Source organism: Geotrypetes seraphini, chromosome 6 (assembly GCF_902459505.1).
Source record: "Geotrypetes seraphini chromosome 6, aGeoSer1.1, whole genome shotgun sequence".
NCBI classification, from domain to species: domain Eukaryota; kingdom Metazoa; phylum Chordata; class Amphibia; order Gymnophiona; family Dermophiidae; genus Geotrypetes; species Geotrypetes seraphini.
In genome coordinates, this window is record NC_047089.1 from 4,721,855 (window position 1) to 4,738,782 (window position 16,928).

Consider the following 16,928-nt stretch of genomic DNA (forward strand, 5'->3'; position numbering starts at 1 on the left):
GAAAAAATAGGTCTGATCTCAACTGGTAGTTTGTTCCAAATAGAAGTAAAGATGTATACAAAGGAGCGAGACCTAAGGAAACCCGAAAAATGGGAGAAGAGATTATAACTCAAACAACAAAGATTCTCCCAAGCCCCAAGAAGGAAACTGAGATGAGAGGGAAAGACCACAGGTAGAGAGGGTCCGCTCAAAGTAAATGTTGAATCTATTAAGTATTAATTATTGATTTTTGAAGAGAGCCCTCAGTCACACAGCCATCCTCCAGTCCCCCGGAGGTAACGGCTGTCACTGGTTTGCACCCAGAAAGGTGTCAACTGTGAAACATCCCCGGGCTCTCTTGTGAATTTTAGTGATAACTGAACACAAAAGTGCTCCTAAGAAAATTAAAGTCATGGGATAGGAGGCAAAGTTCAGTTATGGATTAGGAATTGGTTATCTGATAGAAAACAGAGGGTAGGGTTAAATTATCATTTTTCTCAATGGAGGAGAGTAAACAGTGGAGTGCCAGTGATATTTAACCTATTTATAAATGGTATGGAGATTGGAACAACGAGTGAGGTGATTAAATTTGCAGATAACACTAAACTGTTCAAAGTTGTTAAAATGCATGCGGATTGTGAAAAATTGCAGGAAGACCTTAGGAAATGGGAAGGCTGGGCGTCCAAGTGGCAGATGAAATTGAATGTAGACAAATGCAAAGTGATGCACATTGGAAGGAATAACTCAAATCACAGTTACACGATACTATGGTCCACCTTGGGAGGTTAGCGCCCCAAAAAAGGATCTGGGTGTCATTGTAGACAATACGATGAAATCTTCCGCCTAATGTGTGGCAGCAGCCAAAAAAGCAAACAGGATGCTAGGACTTATTAAAAAAGGGATGGTTAACAAGACTAAGAATGTTATAGAAACATAGAAAGATGACGGCAGAAAAGGGCTACAGCCCACCAAGTCTGCCCACTCTACTGACCCACCCCATTAAGTCTGAGTGCTAATGACCCAGCTCCTTAACTCGACCCTCGCAGGGATCCCACGTGGATGTCCCATTTATTCTTAAAGTCGAGCACGCTGGTGGCTCTGATCACCTGCTCCGGAAGTTTGTTCCACTGATCCACCACTCTTTCTGTGAAGAAATACTTCCTGGTGTCACCACCAAATTTCCCTCCTCTGAGTTTGAGCGGGTGCCCCCTTGTGACCGAGGGTCCCTTGGGAAAGAATATGTCATTTTCCACCTCGACACGACCTGTGACGTACTTAAATGTCTCTATCATGTCACCCCTTTCCCTGCGCTCTTCTAGAGTATAGAGCTGCAATTTGCCCAGTCTTTCTTCGTATGAGAGACCCTTGAGTCCGGAGACCATCCTAGTGGCCATCCGCTGGACTGACTCAGCTCGAAGCACATCTTTACGGTAATGTGGCCTCCAGAATTGCACACAGTATTCCAGATGAGGTCTCACCATGGTTCTGTAAAGTGGCATTATGACTTCAGGTTTGCGGCTAACGAAGCTTCTATTGATACATCCCATCATTTGCCTTGCCTTGGATGAGGCCTTCTCTACCTGTTTGGCAGCCTTCATGTCTGCACTGATGATTACTCCCAAGTCCCGTTCTTCTGAAGTCCTAGCTAGTGTTTCTCCATTCAAGGTGTATGTTCTGCATGGATTTCTGCTGCCGAGATGCATGACCTTACACTTCTTAGCATTGAAGCCCAGCTGCCATATCGAGGACCAGTTTTCCAACGTGATCAGATCATGCGCCATGCTATCCTTGAGATTGCTTTCGCTTACTGTATTACACAGTTTGGCATCGTCGGCAAACAGTGCTACTCTACCCTGAAGCCCTCGGGTCAAGTCCCTTATGAATATGTTGAAAAGGGATGGTCCCAGGACTGAGCCTTGAGGCACTCTGCTGGTCACCTCTGAAGTCTCAGAGAGGGTGCCGTTGACCATCACCCTCTGAAGTCTTCCACTCAGCCAATCATTGACCCATGCAGTTAGTTTCTCACCTAACCCCATCGATTTCATTTTGTTTAATAGTCTACGGTGTGGGACACTGTCAAAAGCTTTACTGAAATCCAAGTACACTATGTCCAGAGACTCTCCCGAGTCTAGCTTTCCTGTCACCCAATCAAAGAAGCTGATAAGATTGGATTGGCATGACCTGCCCCTAGTGAATCCATGTTGGCAGGGATCCCTTAGATTCCCCTCATCCAATATCGTGTCTAATTTACCTTTAAGTAGAGTTTCCATGAGTTTACACACTATTGATGTGAGACTCACCGGTCTGTAATTCGCAGGCTCTGCTCTGCAACCCTTTTTGTGCAGAGGAACGACGTTAGCTGTTTTCCAGTCCAGGGGGACTCTCCCCGTACTTAGGGAGAGATTGAAGAGCATGGCAAACGGTTTTGCCAGAACATCGCATAGCTCTCTGAGCACTCTTGGGTGCAAATTGTCCGGTCCCATGGCTTTGTTCACCTTGAGTCTTGACAGTTCTCTGTAAACATCAGCAGTTGTGAACTCAAAATTCTGAAATGGGTCTTCCATGCTTTGCTTTGTTTCCAGCCGTGGCCCGTGCCCTGGTGCCTCACAGGTAAAGACTGAACAGAAGTAATCATTCAGTAGTTTGGCTTTATCGGAATCTGTTTCCACATAATCCCCGTCTGGCTTTCTAAGGCGTGTTATCCCGTTTGTGTTCTTTTTCCTGTCGCTAATGTACCTGAAGAAGGATTTGTCCCCTTTCTTAATGTTCTTCACTAGAGTTTCTTCCATTTGAAGCTTGGCCTCCCTGACTGCTGTTTTGACCGCTGTAGACTTTGTCCTGTATTCAATGTTTGCTTCCTTTTCCCCGGTGCGTTTGTATGAGAGAAATGCTCTTTTCTTCTCCTTGACGAGGTACAAGACCTCATCAGTGAACCATTGGGGTTTCTTTTTTCTTTGTTGTTTAGTTACTGATTTTATGTAGCGGATAGTTGCCTCGTGAAGAGTCGATTTCAAGGTTGACCACATAGCTTCCACATTATCAGTTACTTCTTGAACCTGCAGCTTCTGATGGACGAAATCTCCCATGCGTGCGAAGTCAGTGCCCCGGAAATTGAGTACCCTTGTTTTTGTTTGTGATCTAGGGAAGCCTTTCTTAAGGTTAAACCATACCATGTTATGATCACTGGTGGCTAGCGTTTCTCCCACCGAGACCTCCGAGATGCTTTCCCCGTTCGTAAGTACCAGGTCCAGGATGGCCTGGGCCCTGGTGGGCTCTAGTACCATTTGTTTGAGCCGTACTCCCTTCATGGACGTCAATATCCTCCTGCTATCACAAGTTGTCGCTGAGAGTGTGTTCCAGTCTACATCAGGCATGTTGAAGTCTCCTAACAGAACAACATCCCCCCGCAAGGTGATATTCTCAATGTCCTCAATTAATTCTGCGTCCTTGTCCTCCGATTGCCTTGGAGGTCTGTATACCACACCAAGGTACAGGCATTTTTCTCCGCCTCTGGCCAGGTTTACCCAGATGGATTCCCCAGTATACTTGACATCCGTGATCCTGGTTGTCTTGATGATCTCTTTGATGTAAAGTGCTACCCCTCCTCCTAACTTACCCTCTCTGTCTTGGCGAAGCAGGTTGTATCCTGGTATAGTTATATCCCACCCATGAGAGTCTGTGAACCATGTTTCGGATATTGCTATTACGTCAAGGTCTGCATTAACTATTTCTGTTTCCAGTTCTAGAAATTTATTCCCTAGGCTGCGTGCGTTAACATACATAGCTCTCCACTCTTTATGTTTATTACTCTCCTGTAGAGAGCCACCCATTTGAATTAAAGTGTCTCCTAGCGATTCTTTTGCAGTAAGGGTACTTACCTCTGACTTAGAAGCGGAGTTTTGGTTCGCCACATCAGGATTATTACTTACTGCTCTGGTGTAAAAGTGGGTACCCACCCCCGACTTACCTAGTTTAAAGCCCTTCGAAGTAGGCGGGCTAGTCGGTGTCCGAAGACGTTCTTACCTCTGTTGGTCCCTGTCTCGCTCCAGGGTGCCACCTCTAGAGTATTGCATTAAATTCTGTTCTCCTTATCTCAAGAAAGATATTGCGGCACTAGAAATGGTTCAAAGAAGAGCAACCAAAATGATAAAGGGGATGAGGAAAGACTAATAAGGTTAGGGCTCTTCAGCTTGGAAAAGAGACGGCTGAGGGGAAATATGATTGAAGTCTACAAAATCCTGAGTGGTGTAGAACGGGTACAAGTGGCTTGATTTTTCACTCTGTCAAAAATTACAAAGACTAGTGGACACTTAATGAAACTGCAGGGAAATACTTTTAAAACCAATATGAGGAATTTTTTTTCACTCAGAGAATAGTTAAGCTCTGAAACACATTGCCAGAGGTTGTGGTAAAAACGAATAGCATAGCTGGTTTTAAGAAAGGTTTAGACAAATTCCTATTGTTAAGACATGGGAAAAGCCTCGGCTTGCCCTGGATCAGTAGCATGGAATGTTGCTACTCTTTGGGTTTTGGCTAAGAACTAGTGACCTGGATTGGCCACCCTGAGAACAGGCTTCTGGGCTTGATGACCATTGGTCTGACCCATTAAGGCTATTCTTATGTTCTTATGAGAAATGTTGGCTGTGACAGTAGAGGGAGTGGGAGAGATGCACCCTGGATCTCTCTCTTTCCCCATTCCCTGAACACAAGGGGAGGGGATCATAGAATGTTGAGATGATGAAGGCAGGGGGATGGGTACAGGGGAAATACTAGAAAGGGACGTATAGGAGACATACAGAGAGGAGATGCTGAAAGTGGGGAACAAAAAGGGATAAGGGACTGGGACTTGTATACCGCCTTACAACCACATACAAAGAGATAGAAGATGGATGGTGAGCATGGAGAAAGAAGAAATCTCAAATGGTCTGAAGTGGTCAAATGATCAGGCAAGTGAGTAAGGAAAAGACAAAAAGGAAACAGAGACTAGCGCCTGAGACCAACATGATTTGAAGAATAAAATGAGACAACAAAAGGTAGAAAAAATAATTTTATTTTTTATGTTGTGATTAGAATATATCAGATTTGAAATAAATATTCTGCTAGAGCTGGTATTATGCATAACTGGGGACCGGAAAGCCCAGGCTGTGCTTCTTTAGCTTCCAGCTGGCTTAGGGCTCTCTCTGACCAGGGAGCAGTTGCCCCTAGTTGCACTCCCCTAACTGAGTTCCTGATATTTCTGTGTAGCATTCTGTAATAATTTGGCTTATTCCGTTTTCTTGATAGTAGAGGGGATATATGTGAAGGGGGATTTTGTTGATCTTTCCTGTATTATTTGTATTTATAAAATGACAATTGTACAGAATATTGTTTCTTTTTATACTTTATTAATAATAATAATTTTATTTCTTATATACTGCTATACCATAAGTTCAAAACGGTTTACAACAAGATTCATGCAATGAGAGTATGCGATGATTACAACAAGAAACATATGTTTACAACAAGATACATAAGTTTAGTGCGGTTTACAACAAGGTACATAAGTTCAGAGCAGTTTGCAAGACGATACATGCAATGAGAATACGAGATATTTGCAACAAGCAACAAATGATACAGAAGTACAGAGCGGTTTACAACAGGATACATGAGTTTGGGGCAGTTTACAAGAAGATGCATGCAATGAGAATAAGAGAGGTTTACAACAATATACATGCAATGGGGGTAAGGGGGGTAATGGGAAGAGAAAGAACTTTCAGGGATACAGAATTGTCAATGGAAGAGAACTCAAATTGTGTTAGACGAGTCTTCAGTGATTTTCTGCCTCGAGTATGGGTTTTACGAGCCATGTGTTCAGTTTGGCTGCCTGGAATGATAGCATTCTGTCAAGGAACTTCTTGTAGTGGCATGATTAAAGAGATTTATTCTGCAAGAGCTCTTATTAGGGCAGTTGAGGAAGAATTGGGAGGCTTCTGCGAATGGAATCACCGTTTGTGGGGACCGAATTTGCGGGGACGGGGCTGACATAGGGACAAATTTTTTCCTAGTGTCATTCTCTAGTTTGAAATAGATCTAAAATTAGAGGAAATTAAAGGATCACTTCTTCCTGCTTTTAAATCATTAGTAGTTGCTTATGAGATGTAAATTTATCTACTAAATGGAAAGGGAAACTGATAGTTTGTCTTTTACCCTAAAGCTTTGACAGATCCAAATGCTGCAGCAGCACAACATGCAGTTCTTCAGCAGCAAATCAATACTCTGGCCTATTCGCCCTTTGGTGATTCTCCACTCTTCAGAAACCCCATATCTGACCCAAAGAAAAAGGAAGAGGTAAGAGCTGTGCCACATTTCAATGGGGTTGGCTGTAAGTTCAGGCATTTGATTCCTTATTGTCTAACTAGACTTGTCCAGACCACAACCAGCAGATGAAGCTAGAGGAAAAAAACTTTAAGTTCCAGTGACATCACCAGTATTATAGCTGATATCGTGCCTTCTCCCCCTCTGAGTTGTCTGCCCGGGGTAAATAAACTGAAAATAAAGTCTCAGTTTACCCAGTACTGAAGTCTTAGTTTTGATATTGTGGCTTATCATAGACACCGGTGTTTGTCTCAAGCAGGGGTTGAAATTTAATTGCCAAATTCTTTGTTTGGATATACTGTAAAGCCACACGAGAGCAGTGAGCACTACAGAATGAAGATGGGAGGAATAATTTAAAAAAAAAAGCCTTGCAGGGCAGAGACACACTGGCAGGCTGGTTCTCTGTGTTACAGAAAATTCTCTTAAGCTCTGTGGTTCCAGACAAGGTGCTAGTGTATACTCCTGACGGATAGAGAAAAGGAACCCAAAGAACGCAGGCAGAGCAAATTATCTGTTTCTTCCTTCCCACCACTTGAGAGGCAGAAATCTCCCCCTTAAGACATCTGGATGTATATGGAGTACTTAGAGTACTTCTGCAATATTGAAGTTACTAATTATTTCAGGCGGTCTGACCATCTTTTTGCCCTCTTTTCAGGGCCCAGAAAGAATAAGCTTGTTTCTAAGGCTGATATTGTGCTCTGGCTGAAGGAGTTTATTTCTTCTGCTTACGTTCTGATGGGATAGCAGCTGCGTTTAGATTTTAACGCTCACTCTATAAGGGTGCGCTCTATATCCTTCACTGAATCTCATACAATAAAATTTGTTGACTGGCCACATGATTGTCTTGTCATACCTTTTCAAGACAGTAATGTTTGGACGTTGCTGCCAGAACAGAATCTGATGTCACTGTTGTCGCACCAAATCTGATCTGGTGCATCGTTAGTTGAGAAGTAATTCTTCCATTTTTATTATTTTATTTTTGTTTTAAGGTAGACTAATAGCTATGGATTCCCAGTTAAAAGAATATTGTATCCTGCTTCTCAGAAAAGTTACTTGGATTAGGTGTTTTCCGAAGAGAGCAAGATGAATATTCTTACATACCTGCCCACTGTCCCTCAGAATTAATTCTATAAGCTAAAGTCACATGACAGTGGCGGGCAGAAAAGCACAGTGCAGCTCTGTGAAGTTGTGGTAAACAAGCTGGTGAGCATTCCCGCATGGGCTCTGTCATTTGTAAGAATATTCATCCAGCTGTCCTCGGAGCACTTCGAAAGGTACTGTCAGTGACTTTTGCTTTTTCTTGAAGTGGAGAGAAAGTTTGGGATTTTCATATTTTGCCTCTGTCTGTTGTAGCGACTGAAGCCCACAAATCCAGCAGCACAGAAGGCTCTGACAACTCCTACGCACTACAAGCTGACACCTCGTCCAGCCACCAGAGTGCGGCCCAAAGCCCTGCAGACCCAGGGCTCGGCCAAGGCACAGCTCTTTGATGGATTGGATGATGACGAGCCTGCTCTTACCAATGGGGCTTTCATGCCCAAGTAAGTTTCTCTGCCTGGTAGGGTTGGGCCGAGTAGTACAAGTAAACCATGGCTCTGCTGTGCTAAATCCTTGCTATCTGATTTCATATTGCTGCTTTTATGCCCATCATTCTCAATCGGCCCTAATTCTTGCACTCTTTTCTCGGCGGGTGAAACACATTGAACCGAAGCTCCTTGTAGTTAAATTGATGATAATCTAAACCAGTGTTTTTCAACCTTTTTACACCTGTGGACCGGCAGAAATAAAAGAATTATTTTGTGGACCGGCAAACTACTAGGATTAAAATTTAAAAACCCTGTTTCCGCCCCATCTCCGCGAGCTCGGTCACCTCAGTAACTATAGAAAAATAGACAAATATAGTGCAAAATATAGACAGCAGATATAAATGCTCAAAACTGACATGTTTTGATCACTAAATTGAAAATAAAATCAATTTTCCTACCTTTGCTGTCTGATGATTTCATGAGTCTCTGGTTGCGTTTCCTTCTGTCTGTTTATCCTTTCTTTCTTCACTCAGGCCCAAGAATTGTCCCTTTCTATTCCCTCCCTCTTTTCTTCCTATGTTCTTAGTGCCCCCAGTGCCTCCTTCCCATGTCCTTAGTGCCCCTTCCTGTCTTTAGTGCCCCCAGTGCCTCCTTCCCAAGTCTTTAGTGCCCCCAGTGCCTCCTTCCCAAGTCTTTAGTGCCCCCAGTGTCTCCTTCCCAAGTCTTTAGTGCCCCAGTGCCTCCTTCTCATGTCCTTAGCGCCCCCAGTGCCTCCTTCCCATGTCCTTAGCGCCCCCAGTGCCTCCTTCCCATGTCTTTAGTGCTCCCAGTGCCTCCTTCCCATGTCTTTAGTGCCCCCAGTGCCTCCTTCCCATGTCTTTAGCGCCCCCAGTGCCTCCTTCCCATGTCCTTAGTGTCCTTAGTGCCCCTTCCTGTCTTTAGTGCCCCCAGTGCCTCCTTCCCATGTCTAGTGCCCCCAGTGCTTCCTTCCCATGTCTTTAGTACCCCCAGTGCTTCCTTCCCATGTCTTTAGTGCCCCCAGTGCCTCCTTCCCATGTCTTTAGTGCCCCCAGTGCCTCCTTCCCATGTCTTTAGTGCCTCCTTCCCATGTTCCTCTCACTGCCTTCCACACTTTGTCCCACCCCCAAAGCCAGCCTGCCTGCCTGTCTACCTCTCTTCCTCCCTGGCCAAAGCCAGCCTGCCTACCTCCTTCCCTTCCTGCCGCACAAAAAAAAAAAAAGCCTCCCTCTTTCCTTTCCCCTGCTCTTACTGCCCTGCTGCTGCTGCTAAAGCCGACAGGAAATCTTCATTCCGACGTCAGAATTGACGTCGGAAAGAAGACTTCCTGTCGGCTTTAGCAGCAGCAGCAGGGCAGTAAGATAGCAACCGACCCGGGGAAAGGAAGGAGGGAAGCTTTTTTTGTTTTTTTGCGCGACAGGTAGGGACAGGAAATGATCGCCTGTCCTGTTGTCCCCGAGCACAGCTTCGGGACGCTGTCCTGAAGCTGTGTGTGGGGACAACGGGACAGGAGGTCTGAAAATGGTCACCTTAATCTTGCCGGCCCAGCGTGGACCAGCAGAAATTTTCTGCAGACCAGCACCGGTCCACGGACCGGCGGTTGAAGAACAGTGATCTAAACCATGACTCTGGATCCTACACATCCTCTGTATTGTTGGAATTAATTTTATTGTAGCAGCTTTATTTGTGTACTGTAATTGTTCATCTGCAGATTTTTCGTGAACTCTCAGCATCTCTTTTCTTTTGCTTTCTGCTCAGGAAAAGCATCAAGAAGCTAGTGTTAAAAAACCTGAATAGCAGCAGCCTGTACTCGCCAGACCTGGTTTCCCCTCCAGAATACCCTGAGAATGGAGAATGGTATGTACTAAACATCTCTCCTTGCCTCTTAACCACAGAGGGAGCGGATTTTGAAGTTACGAGCTAAAGCTATCTAGAAAATCAGCTCAAATGGAAAGTACATTATAACCTTGGAGTTTCCTACTACTACTGTTATTTCTCTAGCGCTACCAGACGTACACAGCGCTGCACAGAGTCACAAAGAAGAAGAAAACAGTCCCTGCTCCAAAGAGTTTACAATCTAAACAGCCAAGACAGACAAACAAGATGTCATAGATACAGTTAAGGGGAACGGTTAATCAGCTGGCTGGGTTACAGGGCAGAGAAATAGGGTAAAGGATTGAAAGCTATATCAAAAAGGTGGGCTTTCAGTCTGCTTTTAAGCAAGGGAAGGGGCTTGACGGACAAACTCAGGTAATTTCTTCCAGGCATAGGGGGCAGCTAGATGAAAGGAATGAAGTCTGGAATTGGCAGAGGAGGAGAAGGGTAACGCTAAGAGTGACTTAACTTTAACTTTTGAAAATTCTAATCTGCTGAGTCTCGATCTTTAAGATTCTACGTAAATTATTTATTGCAGTGTATTCTTTATGTAAATCCTCAGTTCCTTCCCATCTACCATGTTGCTCCAAGTTACTGGCTAATATCTCCCCTATCAACAGATGGAGACAGTTCTTCACCCCCTGTATTGTGTTCAGCAGATGGCACTGATTTCTGTTCTGTGGTAGTGATAGCATTTGAAAGGGGGCCTTGAATTAGGCCTCAGGAAGAAGATTGAAGAGATTCTAGGCAGTGGCCATACATTGGCTGATTTCTTTCTTCTCGAGGGATGTGTATCCCCAGACTGCCTTCCTGGATGCTTTTAGTACTGGTAAGCTGTCAGTGCCATTCTCACCCACTAAAATGAAAGGAATGGAAGAAATTTGTTTTAGGTACATAGAAACATGATGGCAGATAAAGGCCAAATGGCCCATCTGCAGTCATCATTATCTCTTTTTCTCTCTCTCAGAGATCCCACGTGCTTATCCCAGGCCCTCTTGAATTCAGATACAGTCTCTTCTTTGAAATTCTTCCATCTTATCTCCCTTTGAAACTCTATTTACATATGCAGATGACATCCTTGTCCTTCTCGAGATAGATTCGAACCTCACTAACCTCACCGAAAATATAACAGCTTGCATAACGAAATTCCATTCCTGGGCCTTCTCTGTATAAATGAAGCTGAATGAGTCCAAAACAAAACTACTCTGGCTTGGCCCAAAATTAGATCAGTTACCCATGCTCATTTCACTACCTTCTGGTCCCACACAGCAGATCGAATTCTCAAGCAAAGTTTTGGGCATCATTATTGACTCTACACTTTCCTTTAATGATCATCTCAACTCTCTTATAAAAAAATGTTTTTTTAGTCTTCACATGTTGAGGAAAGTGAGATCCTGCTTCCGCCAACAACATTTTGCTGTTCTTGTACAATCAATCATTCTTTACAGACTGGACTATTGTAATTCCATCTATCTAAGTCTAACCAATAAAAATCTTCAAAGACTTCAGCGGATCCAGAACACTGCGGCTAGGTTGATCTTCACAAAAAGCAAATTTTACCATGTTTTCCCGCTTCTGTCAAAACTTCACTGGCTTCCAGTGATTTCTAGGATTCACTTTAAATGTACCTGCCTAATATTCAAGATCTTACATGGCATTCTTCCTCCCCTAATTCCACTATCCTGGAATTCTTCGAGACCCGATCCAGGGTCCGAAGGGTCTACCAGATCCGCCCACAAACTCAAATTATCTTTCCCCTCGTTAAAAAGCGTCATGTATGCAGGTAAATTAGGGAAATCCCTTTTCTTCAAATTCACTGAGATTTGGAATAACCTCCCTGCCCTGATGCTGAACCTCGGCTCATTCCAATTATTCCGAAAGCATCTGAAAACCTGGCTTTTCTCCAAAACGTAAAGCTATCTATCCTCTTCATAATCTCTAATTTCTTATTATGTTCATCCCTCATTTATTGAATTTACCTGTAAACCATGCCAAGCTCTATCTTTATGGAGATGATGCGGTATACAACTTAAGGTTTAGTTTAGTTTAGTCTCTGACTCCACCACCTCTTCGGGAGACACTTCCATGCATCTACACCCTTTCTGTAAAAAAAATATTTCCTTAGATTACTCCGGAGCCTATCACCTCTTAACTTCATTCTGTGCCCTCTCATTGCAGAGTTTCCTATCAAATGAAAGAGATTTTACTCATGCGCATAAAGTTATTATTATTATCATCTCCCCTCTCCCGCCTTTCCTCCAATGTATACAGTACAAGGACCACGCACCATTTTAGTAGCCTTCCTCTGGACTGACTCCATCCTTTTTATATCTTTTTGAAGGTACATAATATTCTAAATGAGGTCTCACCAAAGCCTTATACAGGGGCGTCAATACCTCCTTTTTCCTACTGGCCATACCTCTCCCTATGCAATCTTGCATCCTTCTAGCTTTCGCCGTCACCTTTTCAACCTGTTTGACCACCTTAAGATCATCACATACAATCCCACCCAAGTGCTGCTCTTCTATCGTACACATAAGTTCTTCACCCCCTAAACTCTACCATTCCCTCGGGTTTTTGCAGCCCAATTGCATGACTCTGCATTTCTTAGAATTAAATTTTAGCCTGGGATAGGCATATGGGATCTCTTGGAGCGAGAAAGAGATTATGGTTACTGCGGATGGACAGTAGGGCCATTTGGCCATTATCTGCCATCATGTTTCTAAGTTTCAAGCTTCACCTGGTCTTTTTTTTCATGTTATTCACACCATCCTGGGTGTTTACTCTATTGCAGATTTTTGTATCATCCGCAAAGAGGCAAATCTTACCCGACAACCCTTCAGCAATATCATTTATAAAAATGTTAAAATGAACAGGCCGAAGGACAGAACCTTGAGGCACTGGTAACATCCCTTATCCCAGGACAAGCAGGCAGGTATTCTCACTAGTGGGTGACGTCATCCAACGGAGCCCCGATGCGGACATCTCACAAGCATACTTGCTTGTAGAAACTTTTAGAAGTTTCGAGTTGCCCACACCGCGCATGCGCGAGTGCCTTCCCGCCTGATGCACCGGGCGTGTCTCCTCAGTTCTTTCTCTTCAGCGGAGCTGAAAAGTTTGCCTTTGAAACTCTGCGCGAAGTTCCTTTTTGTGCCTTCTGTGCCCGCGGGTTTGGTTTTTTGTGCTCATTCCTGTTGACTCACTTTGCGTTTTGTTGTTTTAATTAAAAAAAAAAAAAAAAAAAATTTGTTCGATTGTTCGACCAGGCAGGTCGCGTGGCCACAGCCCCACGGCTTCGACCTTGCGGCGGAGCTTTTTCGGCCTATGTCCCGGCCTATTACCGGTTTTAAAAAGTGTATCTAGTGCCAGCGCGCGATTTCATTGACGGACCCGCATCGACGCTGTCTTCAGTATCTCGGGCCTGAACACCTTCCAAAATCGTGCCGGCCTTGCTCCACGCTCACAGCACGTGCGTTTAAGCATTTGTGGGAGTCGCTGTTTGGCATGGAGGCGTCCCCGTTGCTGCCCTCTTCACAGAGCGCCACGCCTTCAACTTCCGATTCTACATCTTCGGCCTCGAGTCTGCTCAAGCCTGCCTCGTTCGTGTTGGCTTCAACCTCGATGCATGCTGCGGTGCCTTCTGATGTCTCTTCAGGTCAGGTAGCGCAGCCTCCTATCCCTCCAGTGGTGCTTAAGGTGCCCAAGGCCTCTAAATCCAAGCCCCCTGGCGGCCGAGTGACCGATGTCCGTGCGGGAGGCCCCATTGCTGATGCGGATCCCTCTTTGCCGGCGTCGTTCCACGCCCTGATGGAGAAGTGATTTGTCGAGCTCTTTACCAAAATTGGGCCGACGCTTCTCTCCCAGATCCAGCCTGGGCACGCGGAAGCCTCCCGTGAGGTCGAGCCGCCTCCGGTGCCTCCTCGGCGTGCACACTCACTGCTGGGAGCAGAGTCTCGGCGAGTGTCTGGTCTGGCTTCGGGGCATGTCTCGCAAGGAGCAGAGTCTTTGCCCATGCCACCTTTGGAACTGATACCCTCGATCCATGGCTTGCCTGGGCCGGATCCTTCCTCCACGATGCCGGGCCTCGAACCTTGGGGAGCGCCTCGGGGGGGCCTCATCTCAGCCTCTGATGCTTCGATCCACGGCCTCCAGTCCCATCTACTCGGTGGCTGCCTCGTCTGGATGTTGTTCGCCTCGTCGCTCGAGGCCTGCTTCTCGACACAGCTCCGGTCGTCGATCGAGGCACTCATCGAGAGATGCCTCGCCTCGTCAGAAGCACCCTTTCCGGGAGTTTTCTCCAGAATACTCGCTCCCTCCTCCTATGCCGGAACTCGAGGACTGCGGGGGTTCGTTCTCTCCGTGCCAGTCCTCAGCCTTGGCGGACCAGGCCGCCTCATCTTCTTTGAGCCCGCCTCGAGGCCCGGCTCTGGCGGACCAGTTGTCATTCTCATCCTTCCTGAGGCAGATGGAGGTGGATCTGGATATCACCCTGGATTCGGGTTCCAAGTTCTCGAAGGAGTATCTGGAGACGATGCATCTTCCTCAACCTCCTGCCGAGTCTCTACGCCTGCCTCTTCACAAGCTTCTAGACCAGACTTTCATGAGATGCTTCGAGACCCCGTACTCCATCACGGCGGTCCCGGGGAAGTTGGATGCTCGATACCGCACGGTGCACCATTAGGGCTTCGACGGGGCTCAGCTCTCGCACCAGTCTCTCTTGGTTGAATCCTCTCTGAAGCGGTCTCATCCCTCCCAGGTCTATGCTTCCACTCCTCCTGGCTGGGAGGGCAAAACCATGGACAGATTTGGCAGGCGCATCTACCAGAACTCGATGATGGCTTCTCGAGTCCTGAATTACAGCTTTCATTTTGCCACCTACTTTGAGTTTTTTCTCTTCATCCTTCAAAAGTTTTTACCCTATCTGGGCTCTCAGGCTCGCTTCGAGTACTTGGAGGTGCTGGCATCATTGTCCCAACTCCGCCTGCAGATGATGCAATCGTCTTACGACGCTTTTGAGCTCTCGGCCCGAGCGGCGGCCTGTTCGGTGGCCATGAGATGCTTGGCATGGCTTCGCACCATTGATATGGACCTGAATCTCCAGGACAGACTGGCGAACGATCCCTGTGCAGGAGCGGACCTTTTCGACAAGTCCATCGAGGCGGCAACGGAGAAGCTATCCAAACATGAAAAATCTTTTCAGTCTATCCTCCGCCAGAAGCCCAAGCCTGCCATCTCTCGTCCGTCTCGTCCTCCTATGATTTATCAAAGGTGCTACCTGCCGAAGCAGGCCCCTGCCATTCGGCCGCCAGTGAAGAGACAGCATCAGCAGAAGCCCCAACAAAAGCCTCAACCTTCTGCTGTCCCCAATGCTCCCCAGCCTTTTTGACTGTCTCGTAGGGAGCATAACTTCCATCGTTCTGCCCTCCTTGCTTTTTCCCATCAGAGGTCATCTCCCATCATTTTTACCATCGATGGACGACTATTACCACCGACCTCTGGGTCCTTTCCATCGTAAGAGAGGGATACTCTCTTCAGTTCCATCATGTTCCTCCAGGAACATCCTCCAAGAACATCCTTCCAACTTAACCCAGACCGCCCTTCTTCTTCAGGAAGCTCCGGCTTTGTGCCATCGAGCCGGTCCCTGTGGACCAACAGAACAGGGGTTTTTACATCTGGTACTTCCTTGTTCCGAAGAAGACGGGCGACCTGCGTCCTATTTTGGACCTCGGCGTGCTCAACAATTTCCTGGTCAGGGAGAAGTTTCGCATGTTGACCCTGGCTTCTCTCTATCCCCTCCTCGAGCAGAACGACTGGTTATGCTCCCTGGATCTCAAGGAGGCCTACACTCGTATTCCCATCCATCCGGCCTCCCGTCAATACCTCAGATTTCGGGTGGGACACCTTCATCTTCAGTACCGACTGCTTCCTTTCGGCCTAGCTTCGTCTCCCAGAGTCTTCACTAAGTGCCTGGTTGTGGTGGCCGCAGCACTCAGGAACCATGGTCTGCAGGTGTTTCCCTACCTCGACGACTGGCTCATCAAGGATTCCACGTCTCAGGGGGCCCTCCGGGCCACTCAGAGGACAATCTGGTTTCTACAGAGTCTGGGATTTGAGATCAACTTTCCCAAATCCCATCTTCAACCTTCACAGACTCTCCCTTTCATCGGTGCTGTTCTGGATACTATTCAACTCAGAGCGTTCCTTCCTCCTCAGCGCCTAGTGGCTCTTCTTCATCTTTGTCACTCGGTCTCTTCTCGCCCGTCCATCTCGGCGAGACACATGATGGTGCTCCTGGGCCTCATGGCCTCTACGGTTCACGTGACTCCTTTTGCCAGACTTCACCTGCGGATTTCTCAGTGGACCCTAGCTTCTCAATGATCGCAGATCTCCGACCCTCTGACTCGTCACATTCAGGTCACTCCTACTCTTCTGCAGTCGCTTCGCTGGTGGATGCTCTCTTCCAATCTTTCCAGAGGTTTGCTGTTTCACATGCCTACCCATCAGAAGGTCCTCACGACCGACTCCTCGACCTATGCTTGGGGGGCTCATCTAGACGGGCTCCGCACCAGGGCTATTGGACGAGTGCGGATTGTCTGTGCCATATCAATCTCCTGGAACTCAGGGCGATTTTCAATGCTCTCACTGCTTTTCAGCATCTGCTTCACGACATGGTGGTCCTCATTCGTACGGACAATCGGGTCGCCATGTATTATGTCAACAAGCAGGGAGGCATGGGTTCGGCCTTCCTATGTCAGGAAGCTCTGAAAGTTTGGGATTGGGCGATTTGCCACAACGCCTTCCTCAAAGCTGTCTACATTCAGGGGGCGGACAATGCCTTGGCGGACAACTTGAGTCGTCTCCTCCAGCCTCACGAATGGACTCTCCATTCCACGCCCCTTCATCAAATCTTCTCCCTGTGGGGAACGCCTCAGATAGACCTCTTTGCAGCTCCCCACAACTTCAAACTGCCTCAGTTCTGCTCCAGGATCTACACTCCTCATTGTCTCAAGGCAGATGCTTTTCTTCTGGACTGGGGGAATCTTTTTCTGTATGCGTTTCCTCTCATTCAGAAGACTCTGGTCAAGCTCAAGTCCGACCGGGCCACCATGATTCTGATTGCTCCTCGGTGGCCCAGGCAACCTTGGTACTCCCTTCTTCTGCAACTCAGCAACAGGG

At 46.6% G+C, this 16,928-nt stretch overlaps 1 protein-coding gene across 6 annotated transcripts in view; it reads left to right on the forward strand.

Annotated features, from left to right (window-relative positions):
* The window catches only part of NUP98 (nucleoporin 98 and 96 precursor), a 330,912-nt gene that overhangs the window by 173,208 nt on the left and 140,776 nt on the right, over positions 1 to 16,928 (forward strand). For all 6 annotated transcript variants that reach the window (XM_033947374.1, XM_033947378.1, XM_033947379.1 and 3 more), the window contains 3 exons: positions 6,173 to 6,306; positions 7,687 to 7,874; positions 9,636 to 9,734. In XM_033947374.1, coding sequence (XP_033803265.1) covers positions 6,173 to 6,306; positions 7,687 to 7,874; positions 9,636 to 9,734 — 421 coding nt within the window. The remainder of the gene's footprint in view (positions 1 to 6,172; positions 6,307 to 7,686; positions 7,875 to 9,635; positions 9,735 to 16,928) is intronic.